Here is an 11,946-nt window from a genome sequence, read left to right on the forward strand (position 1 = left end):
TTAAATTCCTCTCCTGTCGACCACACTTCCTCTCCCCCCGCCCACAGGCGCTGCTGCTCTGCCGGCTCCGCTCAGCCCACAGCCAATTCAGCCGTCTAGACTTTCATCTCATGTCAATGCTGCTGAGCTGAGCACCTCCTCCTCCTCCTCCTCCTCCTCCTCCTCCTCCTCCTCACTCACTCCTCCACCTGGTTCCCACCCTCGGCTTCCTGTCAGACGTTTTCTCCTGCCTCCTTCTCCTTCTCCACTCAACTCGAACTCAGCAGGTTTCTTCACCTCCTGATTTTGCTCCAACTGGGAAGAATGTGATCTGTCTCCTTCATTCACCTCTGTGGTTTCTCTCTGCTCTGGTAAATTCTGCAGGAACCTGCAAAGTTCCAGCTGCAGACATTAGACCAGTGAGCTGGCAGTGGTCAGGGGCCAGTTTGGAGTTATAACCAGCAGCTGTGACCTTGGGAATGACCCAGACTGTAAGTTGGGTCGTGGTGGTCAGTGGAGCGGAGGATGATACCTGGTGCAGCCAGGCCTGACTGCTCTGTTTGTGTTTTTAATCTGAGACAAAGACAGAGAAGCCCTGAGGGATTCCCTGCTCTCGCTCTGCCAGCCAGTCACAGAGGAGACTGAGCGAGTGATCGGCCAATAGAAACATCACATCGTCCTCCTCCTCCTCCTCCTCATTCTGCAGCTTTTCACTGTGGTTCTGAAGAATGTGATTCACCACTTTGCCAAGCAGGGCCCAAACGCTTCAGCTCACTTAACCCAATGTGTGTTTATCCTCAGAACAAAAGCTGTAATCAGAGATCTGGATCTGAGACTTTATTCAGACTGTTCAGTGCCTGGTGATGAGGTTAAAAAGGCATCTCAACATTTCATTCGTTGAGATGCATCGTCCATCTTTATACACAGTGTATGATCTGGCTCTACTTTATTTTTATGGCTTATTTGATGTTTTTTAATTATACCATATCACTCAGATTTGTTGTATATGATTACTGCAGTAGTTAATTGTATACAATTCAGAGCACTTGTAAGAGAAGACAAGAACAACTCTATATAATACGAGTCAAGCTCCTGAAACACTGGGACCTACATTTCCCAGAATACAACAGAATAGGATTTTTCATTTCGTCTTTTCTGTCTCGTTCACACTCACATTTTTCAAACTAAAATATTATAAATAAATCATTTGATTTCTCTAACCCATTTTCACAAATTACAATTTTCAGTGTTTGAGCAGTAAACTGATAATCACATAAAAAAAAGAGACGAGATGTGAATGTCAGTAGATTATATTATTCTCTTTAAAAAAAGACTTTATTACAAAGAGTTGACTTCATTGGTTCAGACACAAAGTCTTCAGTATCCTAAATACTGTTTTATCACTAACTGCATAACGAGCATAACTGCATCGTGTTCAGAGATCAGTTCGGTGTCCGGCATCGGAAATCACCGGCTGCTTTGTTCAACATGGAGGAAAAACATCAGATCTGACCTCAGTGCTCCAGAAAACCTTCTACTGGAGATGTTCCATGATTCGTTTTATTAAACATTAAAACTGATTGGTTCTTACAAGAGACGAGGTGATTATGTAAACCTTCATTTGAGGGAAATCTGGTTCCAACAGAAATCTGAATGGCCCTGGTGTGTGGCTCAGTCATTCAGGGTCAAAGCAAAAACAAAACTTATTTCATTATATCATGAGCAACTATGAATTCTATACATGACAGAGATGTTAGCAACAATAACCTCAAAGACGTTTCCTCCTCCACTCAGGAGACTGTTTCAAAGTCCTGATACTTATGATTAAATGGTGCTGATGAGACAAATGATCAAGTATTACGTTAATTATGAAACTTATACTGAAGCATATTACTTGATTAAATACAGATGACACACTGATCTTCTGATATCTCTCATCAATGACATGATGTTTTTCTCAAAATCTTTCTAATCTAATCAAAAGGGAGATTTTCCCACTTTGAAAGGATGAATCCTTCTAATCATCAATTTAGTTCATGACAGGATTCTTCTAAGACTAAAGCTTTATAATATACATCCCTTTAGTATTCTTAGTGTCTGAGTCTAAAATGCAGTTTGTTTGGCATTGATTTGTCTATGATACAAAGAAAGATCAGAAAAGTTCACCGAGGCAAAGACGAAACAGAATTCTTATATAAAAATCGATTGAACTACATTCAGGCGGAAACAAAGACGACTCCAGTTGATGATGAGGTCGTTTCTCTGGGTCACATCATTCACCGCAAGAGCTTCAGATGTTTAGTCGACACTTTGTTCTGCTCGAACCAGGAGACCAGACAAGTTGAGGTTGAGCTTTCAGAGCCAAATCAAGAAGTGAAGTTCCACATTACTGATGTGGTTTCAGTGAGCGCCCTCTGCTGGAGCACGGGGGCAAAATACTTCAGATGGTCCGATGTGCTTCTAGATTGTAGATTTTGAATCCAACAAGCACTTTGATTATATGAATAAAATGACAGCCCTGGTGGATTCAACTAGAACCAACACAGCGTTTTGATTAATCTCAGTCACACGGCTTCAGGCTCGGTTACAGGAAATGTAAATGCATAGTGAATCTGAACAGCAGTGATCATGTCCTTCTCTCACCCCCTCGTCCCTTAACATTCTCAGTAACCTCAGTATTTGTCCCTCCACCAGCCCCCCACCTCTACCTCACCCTTTACTATTAAAGCAGTGTTCACCAGCTGCCTCTTTCAGGACGAGAGCGTTTCACCTGAAGCGGTGAAACGACTTGAATCAGCTGATCATGCTGACGCCATCGTGTCAGACGGATGGAAGGTTACAGCCGAGCAGGGCGAACAAAAGGAGGCAAAATCAATTAAATAGAGTAAAAAAAAAAAAAAAACACCTTCATTTGTTCCCTTTCCCCTCCTCCTCCTCCTTCCTTCTGCCCGTTTGTTCCTCCCTCTCTCTCTCTCTCTGGCACAGCTTGGGCGTTCAGTTGAGTTCATTAAAAAGAAGAAGGCGGGCGAGCTCTCTCCTCCCCCCCCCGCCGGCAGCTACATGATGATCCGCGGCTCCGGGACGGACTCGTTGATGGATTTGTGCGGCAGGACGTTGGCACCGTTCAGGTAGAGCTCGTCGTTCACGATCACGTCCTCGCCCAGCACCGTCACGTTCTCCATTCGGACCTGAAGACAGAGGTTAACACAGACGTGAGACGACTGATGATTGGTCACGGAGAATCGTAAAAATACGTATGACTCATTATTAGGGTTGCAAATGGGCGGAAAGTTTCCGGTAAATTTCCGGAAACTTTCCGGACACTTTCCATGGGAAGTTAAGCTCGGGAATTTTGAAAAAAAAAAAAAACTACGCAAATTAAACGCTGAGCAATAAAAATCTCATTCAAAACTCTATTTTAAATATGTATTGAATGAGGCATTCTTCCATCACATGCACAGATAACTCCCAGCATGCTTCACTCTACAGCAGGGCTACTGAGGCCTGCTGTAGAGTGAAGGACTAGTCACGTAAGTTTTGTTGATATTACTGGGAAAATATATTAGCATGCTGATTGAGGATTGTTCATCTGTTCATCTAGACTATTTCCATTCATTTATCCATCAAGTGTAAAATATTTTTACAGACGATTCCAATTGTTTGGCTAACTAATATCTCTGGCATTGCATTAGTGTTTTTTTACAAACTTTTGTCTCATCTTATTCTACAGAACAATGCCACGTGCACTCTCTCATGTGTGGAGACATTTCACCCCATCCAATGTAGAAGGAAAGGCTGTGTACATTTGCAAATACTGTGCAAAGACCTATGTTAAGAATGACACAACGATGCAGAAGCATATAGTCAAGTGCCCAAAGTTTCCTCAGGGCTCAAATCAGCCTATGACAAAACAAAATGTTTATATTTATGTCTGAATATGACAAGGTAAATACAGTTAGTATAAATTACCGACAACATTTCCAGTTTATTCCTGTTAATTCCTGTTAATTCCCGTTAATTCCCTTTAATTCCCATGGAAAGTTTCCAAGTTTGAATATTCCCGGAATTTTGCAACCCTACTTATTGTAGAACTGTAGCAGGTTAGAGAACATCAGATGTTAATACAGGTTCTGATTTTGACCCTGGTCTGGTTTTAGGAGGAGATGAGATTCTGCCTGATTTTACCAATTCTAAATGGCAGTTCTCCACGTACATAGGGAGTCAGACAGGAGCAGTAGGTTGTTCTGACTCTTATTTACTACAGCTGGTAATTATTAAACCCAAACATCTCTCCTTTCACCGTCCTGACTGTGTAAATGTCTCTGCAGCAACACATGAATCAATTCCAGAGTTCATCTTGTTTTATCAGTCAGATGATGTTTGTCTGGAAGCAGCCGGCGCCCCTGGTCCTCCACTCACCCACTGACCGACCGAGGAGCTCCAGCCCACGATGCAGCTCTCCAGCCAGGAGTGCGATCGGACCCGCGCCCCCTTCATCACCGTGCAGCGCTTGATCCGGACGCCGTCCTCCACGACCACGCCGGCGCCGATGCTCACGTTCGGCCCGATGGTGCAGTTCTCCCCGATCTTAGCTGTCGGGTCCTGAGGAGGAAAGACAGAGAGGAATGGAAATCATTACGTTGACTGTTTACGGTTCTTTAATCTGACGGAACCAAAGCTTCAACGAGCGGCACTCACCACCAGGACGTTGCCGAGGAAACCGGGCCCCGTGTGTAGCCTCTCAGGAGCCTGTTGTCGTAGCGACTGGAGGTACATACACATCCCTGTGAGGAAGTCTTTAGGCTGACCGATGTCCATCCAGAAACCTGCAGATGGACAGACAGACACACAGACAGATGGACAGACAGACAGACAGACAGACATAAAACCAGTGAGAGCAGTTAGTTTCCACGGAAACAAGGACACAAAAGGAGGCTCTTGTGATCTCCAGCAGGTGAGGTGCTGAAGAATGACGTCACATGATTGACAGATACGTCCACACACCTGCTCTATAAATACACAAACAAATGGAATAACTCTCACTATTGAGTTGAATTCCACACGTTGAGCATCAGTGAGCACAGTTTAGTTTCATTTATTCCATTTAAAACTATTTTAAAATTGTACTTATTTAATTGTGTTGTGTTTATAAATCTGTGTACGTTTACACATCAGAATTGTGAAAATAAAACTGTTTTTTTTAATTCAGCTACACTTGAGTGATATCTATGAAGTTGTGGGTGAAAGAGAAATCATCTGATTTAAAAAAAAGTTGAGACGTGAAGTAAAATGTTCTTGTTGTTGTTCAGCTCTGAGTTTTTGCTCGGACGGCAGATTCAGATTCTTTTTAAACTGGGCAAAAGAATCACTTCATCAAATCCTCTGCATGAAATCACAAAGACCTTCAGTAGTGGTCTTAGTTGTAAAAGTAGGGAGCTGCTCACGAGGGAAACAAAGCCACTATGAGTTGGAGCAGACTCAGACCAGTCAGCCCAGTCTGTCTTACTGGTCTACAGGACGAGAGGAGGATTAACTACGTGGCTCTGCTGTGTCACACAAAGCTGATCGCTCCCAGAGAGAGACGTGGATCTAGAGAAGCACCGATTACAGATTTGAACGGTGTTTTTTTATGATCTAGATATTTATTTCTGCCTGAAGGAGAATCCAGATCCACTGATTCAACACGTTGTTGCAGAACAGCTGAGGTTGGAATCTGTGCTTCTCTACAGTCGAGTCCTCTCCAGAACTACGAACTAGAGAAACACTTACGTCTGGTTGAGCTGTGAGCTGCAGTGACCAAAGCAAGCATGCAGGTCAAAAACCAAAATACTTCCTACAACCATGTTCCTATTGTGCTGTATCTGGTAGAATAGTTGAATGTTTATTGAAATGCCTTTACAGTGGAGAGAGAGACAGTTTCTATTGAGCTAGAAACACGTTTTCATATCATGTCTCATCTGTAAAGACTTGCAACAGATGTAGTTTTCACTGAAGATTTCCTGAAGTTACATTTGGACATTAGAGTCAAACTGGCAAACAAGATTTCGTCCACTTTTACAGTAGCTGTGTGTCGTGATCTTTTTAAACGTAAAAAAATTGATTTTTTTCATGGACTCTGAGTAAACTCTGAGTACAGAAGCCCGAACTGGACAAACTAAACACCTTTTGAGTTTTTAAGACCACTGAAGGTTTCCACAAGTTCTCTCTCACATTTCTGTAAGGAGAGGCTGAGGTGAGGGGTATTCATCTGCAACATGACACTTCACCACTAGATGTCACTAAATCCCACACACTGAATATTTAAAGTATTAACATGTCGTTCAATACAAACAGTGTAACTGCAGTAATGGTGACCTCACTAGAGAACACAGACCATAAATCAGATTTAAGTGTTTGCGACGTCATATGTTTTTCTTCTCAGAGGAATTGTTTCATTAGTGTGTGAATCAGATGAACAGAGTTCTTTTATATTTCTGTTTATACAGTGTAAAAAGAAAAAATAACTATGAGTTGTAGTTGGTTTTCATTCATTCATTCATTCAACTCAAGAAACTATAACACTATGTTGAGTTGTGTAACCAATTACAAAACATGAGGTCTATACTGAATCTGGTGTATAACAGCAGCAGTGGTGACAGTTACCTTGGAGCTCCATGGCGTACAGGTGCCCCTCCTCTGCCATGACAGGAAATATCTCTTTCTCTATGGACGTTGGTCTCAGCTGCACAGACAAAAGAAAACACAACATGTTTGTTCTGGTTTTTTATTCATTACGTAGAATTATAAAAATAGAGAATTTCACTTTTTATGCAGTTTCACAGTTAAAGTCTCAGCACTTGCTACTTCATTTTAGACACATGTTGACACAAGGTTAAATAAGTAGACATGTGTGTGTGTGTGTGTGTGTGTGTGTGTGTGTGTGTGTGTGTGTGTGTGTGTGTGTGTGTGTTCCTCTCACCTGGATCCTGCTGAGCATGCTGGGATTGAAGATGTATATGCCTGCATTGATCTTGTTGGAGACAAAGACCTGTGGTTTCTCCACAAAGCGATGAATCTTCCCGCCTTCCGACTCAAACACCACCACGCCGTACTTAGAGGGCTCCTCCACCCGAGTCACCTTCACACACACACACACACACATGCTTGATTAGTCGATCTTACATTATAACACAATAAGTCTTCTGTATTATATTAAAAAAATGAAACAGAGCAATACAAATTGTCAACTCTATAGAAAGTCAAACACATTTCTGAGATGTCGCCTTTTCTTTATGTATATACAGACAAAAAGTATCAGCAAAATAACAATCAAATACGAATTGTATGTACTGTATGTATTTATCAATCTTCCTTTCTCTGATGGAAGTTGAAATTGTCAGTATTAAAAATTTAAGCCACATTTAATTGTGGTCTGAGACGATATGACTGACGACTGAATATTTCAAACTGTTCTCTTACAGCAGGCAACTTTTAAGCAGCACAGCTGAAAAAACACCAAACTCTGACCGGACCTCGTGTCGGTGTTTTCATTCTGCAGCTAAACAAAGGTCAATGTGCTTGTCCCCATCTTTCTCACCACGATGGTTCCCTCTTTGCCGTGGTTGCGGTGGAACTGCAGAAGATCCTTGAAGGGAAAGTCACAGATGACGTCTGAGTTCAGGACGAAGAACGGCTCCTTGTCCACATCCAGCAGGTCTCGTGCCAGCGCCAGGGGACCGGCTGGAAACAAACACACACATTGAAGTCTGATTTCTACTCTTTACATTAAACTTTCAGTCACAGTCATGAAAGATCAGTTTCCTGTCTGGTTTTGTCTGTGGTGAAGAGAAACTCACCCGTTCCCAGAGGCTCCGTCTCATGAGACAAAGTGATACGGATCCCGAGCTGAGGAGACAACAAAGGAACATTCAGGAAGCAGCACCATGAATATTAACACTCAAATGTATTTACCGCTGCAAAATATTAACCACTTCAAAGCTATTTATCAAGCTGTTTTCAGACATGAACCCTGAGAATAATAAACATTTTGACAGAAGCACTAGAGTGTTTCTACTTTGAAACAAGTGTTGCAAATAAGGATTTACAGGTTTTTCTTGTTCACAACTAAAACACTTAGATTGTGTTGTTTATATTGGTGCGTTTCACAGGTGTCATAGTGTGTCGGTGCTTGTTCCACGTACTCTCTCCTCCTGGACTCGCATTTCTCTCTCCAGCAGCTCTGACATGTAGCTCACCGCCAGAACCACGTGGTCCACCCCGGCCTACACACACACACACAAACACACACACAGTGACAAATTACTTTCACTGAAGACAAGTAATTTGAGAACACACAACGACACATCGGCAGGTATGTTAAACCCCCCCCTGGGTGTCTCCTCCCTCTGTACCTTGACCAGCGCCTCCACCTGGTGCAGCAGGATGGGTTTGTTGCAGAAGTCCACCAGCGGCTTCGGGACGCTGAGGGTCAGAGGTCGCAGCCGGGTCCCGTACCCCCCCACCAGGATCATGGCCTTCATGATTCTGGTTGGTAAGCAACCGTTTAGCAGGGAAACTGCAGCTCAGAACCAGATCCAGCCTGTACAGGAGAGAGAGAGGAGAGTCACTGATTGGATGATCACAGTCAGGTTTGTTGAAGCACCTGACAGATTCATCACATGTTTGTTTATAGCTTTGATAAATCCAATCGCCTATTTCTTAGCCAAAACTATCTAAGACTGTGTTTTAACCCATCTAATATTTCAAAGGATTGGAAAGAGTAGCATTAAAACATTAGTCTTTTACAGTGTTGCATTATGGGAGACTTGTAGTCTGATATGTTACAGTAGCGTGAGGCTGTCAGAGAGAAGGAGGCTTTGTTTGTTCCAGTTTAACCTGCAGGAGATTCTGAAGACTGGTGTAACATGTTCTGTAAATTACTTAAAAACTCATAGTAAAAACTCGCAAAGCCAGATATTCACGATGACACAACGTGTAGTTTCTGGCGCAAAGGTCTCACTCATCCACACCCTGGCAGAGAGAGAGAGGCCAGGAAACCATTTAAAGATCTAAGGTTGAGATCATAATTAAGCAAGAACTAATGAATACTCATGTTATAATGTTGTAGCGACTATTGAGTACTTATGACTTTATATTGTAATGACCACTGAGTACTTGTGTAACAATGTAGCTTTGAGGACTGAGTACTTCTGTAATAATGTAATACTGACTAATGAGTAATACATTAATAATATAGTAATGACTACTGAGTACTCATGTACTAGTGTTATAGTGTTAATAAGTACTAATTACTCTAAACATGTTGAGTACTGGCTGAATACTCATAATGTCATAGTGACAACTGAGTACACATGTAATAGTGAACTACAGACTACTAAGTACACGTGTAAAGACTCAGTAATGACTACTGAGTACTCATGTACTAGTGTTATAGTGTTAATAAGTACTAATTACTGTAAACATGTTGAGTACTGACTGAATACTCATAATGTCATAGTGACAACTGAGTACACATGTAATAGTGAACTACAGACTACTAAGTACACGTGTACCGACGCAGTAATGCCTACTGAGTACTCATGTAGTGTTTTAAGTAGTTTTTGTACATGTCGATAACACACAGGTGATAATAGAAGAACACAAACACAAAGACAAAGACAGATTGAAACGTGTCATAGTCAGAACAGCAGCAGCTAGCCGGTGTTAGCATCACATTAGCACAGCTGCAGCTAACGAGGAGCTAACGTCAGTTTCAGTGTGAACACCTGACAACAGTTTCGAGGAGATTAACACAGACTGATTGTGTTTCGGTTTCAGATTCTGAATGAACTCACAGTGATTGGAGCTAGCTCACGTTAGCCGAGATGCTAACAAGCTTCATTCACAGCAGCTGACAGGGGAGGCGCCTGTGAGCTACAGCTGTTAGCCACAGTTAGCATCGCCCGTGTTTCTTCTTCTTCTGTGTGGAAAGTTGAGTAGAAACAGTGAAGAAGAAGAAGAACTCACCGGGATCAGCTGATTCCAACGAGTCCAGGAGGTTCAGGATCAGTGAAACTCCACGAATGACACGTAGTTCAGACACGACAGGACGCCAGGACGTGTCACAGGCACAACATCCGGTGCAAGGTTTCACAATAAAACTTGTAGTGCTATCACATGTCTGTCCCATGATCTGACTCATCTGTTGGTTTCCCTTTATTTTCACTCACTGAGTTTCTCTTCATGTTTCATATCCACAGAAGGTGTCGTGAGATGGAAAGATTGTTGTGATTTGTGACATTGAGCTACATAAGTAAAGTTTGACTGGACTTATCACTTCTCAGTCAGACTCAGGGTCAAGATAAAATATAATCTATTAACAAGGCAGCACTGAGCGGCCCGAGCACATGCATTTTGAAGCGTTGCATGCGTTCTGCCTGAAAAAAATAAATAATGACTGAGGAAATATTAACACATAGAGCTGTTCAGGCTTGGACTCATAAGACAGAAGTTTGGTGGTGATAGGACAATGAACAGTAGAGTTATGACATCATCTCCTTCAATGTTTACATGGTTGAGGAAATGCCCCAATTCTGAGAGAGAGAGCAAGAGAGAGAGAGAGAGATGCCACCTTTGCAAGACATAAAGATTCCTTTGATATTTGACCACTGACACTGTCACTGCAGGAGTGCAGTTGTTTGTTGACGGCTCAGCATCAAAGGATTCATGGTCCATGTATATCCGCGATACAGAACATCATGTTTTAATGAGGTGTAATCAAACTTTGACGCCACACCACGGTCACACCGTGTGACGAAAAATCGATCTTTGAGTCAGTTTGTATCTCCGTCTTGTTGTGAGGACACTCCTCTCAATTTGAAGTTGATCTAATGTAAGCCCTGGGACAAGTACTTCAAAGTAAAACTGTGGAATATGGCCAAAATGGCAACTAAATGCAAAATAGCAGGCTTCCTGTTGTGTTTTTGCATTTGCACCAATAGACTTCTTTGTTTGTCTGGTCATGTAGAAGCATGCGTTTCGATTTTTGTGAAGATTGATCTATGTGAACATGTTTCGGGGGTCTCGGGGGGCACCGTTGAGCCATTTTGCCACGCCCATTGAAAATTCCTCCAGAATACGTACATTTTCACCACTTTCTAATTTTATGTAAATTTTGATAAGAATTTGAGCATGTTAAGCCCTCAAAAATCCCATTAATTTGCCTGAAAAATAATAATAATCCTTACAATATCAATAGGGCCTCACTGTCTGTCAGTGCCTGTCAGCGCTCGGGCCCTAATAATAATAATAATTATCATTATCATCATCATGATAAAGACAATCAGCAAAAGTACTAACTAAATATACAATGCACACACTGAAATATGTCTAATTCCACATAGACACAGATATAAATATACACCTGAAACACTCACTTGGTCTCATTCACACTTACACTACCAGAACTACACAATACTATTACAGTCATCCATAAAATTAATTTAATGACATGTAATGTAATCTCCACCTCCTTCTGGTAAGATAAACCACCTGGCACCAGAATCATGTGTCAACCTAACAAACTTTATTTTTATCACATTATTTTAGCTTAAAAAAATGTCCTCTATTACATCCAAACAGTGAGTTCCAATCCTGTACATTGAAAAAGTTTTCAAGCTTTTATTCTGGTTGTCAATCACCATGTTTCCGGTTTGCGTCTCCCTGCTGTCACCGACTTGCGGATGTTGGAATTCACCCGATTTTGAATTAAAAGGAGAGATTATGTTAAATTAGACTAAATAAACATTGGAATAGGTCTTTTATTTATTCTTATTGATTAAAAAAATAGACCTCAACATCAAGGCTGTCACATCTATGCCGTAAAATTGTATCTTAACTCATTCTGCACCCCCAACATACGACTCGGTGGTACATTCCACTTTGGTGCCGCCTCCTCACCACTTCTGACCAATCAGAGAAAAACAGCGT

At 41.8% G+C, this 11,946-nt stretch overlaps 1 protein-coding gene across 1 annotated transcript; it reads right to left on the bottom strand.

The window, feature by feature from the left end:
- Nucleotides 1-2,683: 2,683 nt before the first annotated feature.
- Nucleotides 2,684-10,057, bottom strand: gmppb (GDP-mannose pyrophosphorylase B). The gene is made up of 10 exons (XM_061070093.1): nt 9,985-10,057; nt 8,370-8,557; nt 8,160-8,240; nt 7,815-7,863; nt 7,556-7,698; nt 6,938-7,096; nt 6,622-6,700; nt 4,678-4,805; nt 4,399-4,581; nt 2,684-3,167 (listed from the first exon to the last, which is right to left on the bottom strand). Exons 2-10 carry the CDS (start codon nt 8,496-8,498, stop codon nt 3,036-3,038), a joined length of 1,083 nt encoding a protein of 360 aa, XP_060926076.1. The 5' UTR covers nt 8,499-8,557; nt 9,985-10,057; the 3' UTR covers nt 2,684-3,035.
- Nucleotides 10,058-11,946: the final 1,889 nt, after the last annotated feature.

Source organism: Limanda limanda, chromosome 4 (assembly GCF_963576545.1).
Source record: "Limanda limanda chromosome 4, fLimLim1.1, whole genome shotgun sequence".
In the NCBI taxonomy this organism is placed as follows: Eukaryota; Metazoa; Chordata; class Actinopteri; order Pleuronectiformes; family Pleuronectidae; genus Limanda; species Limanda limanda.

Bases quoted from the DNA above. Each gene is read 5' to 3' on its own strand.
- gmppb (XM_061070093.1), bottom strand. From the start codon at position 8,498: ATGAAGGCCATGATCCTGGTGGGGGGGTACGGGACCCGGCTGCGACCT. The intron at 6,701-6,937 runs GTGAGAGGAACA...TTGTCTGTGCAG, and splicing joins GCATGCTCAGCAGGATCCAG to CTGAGACCAACGTCCATAGA. The intron at 4,582-4,677 runs GTGAGTGCCGCT...TTTCCTCCTCAG, and splicing joins TCCTCGGCAACGTCCTGGTG to GACCCGACAGCTAAGATCGG.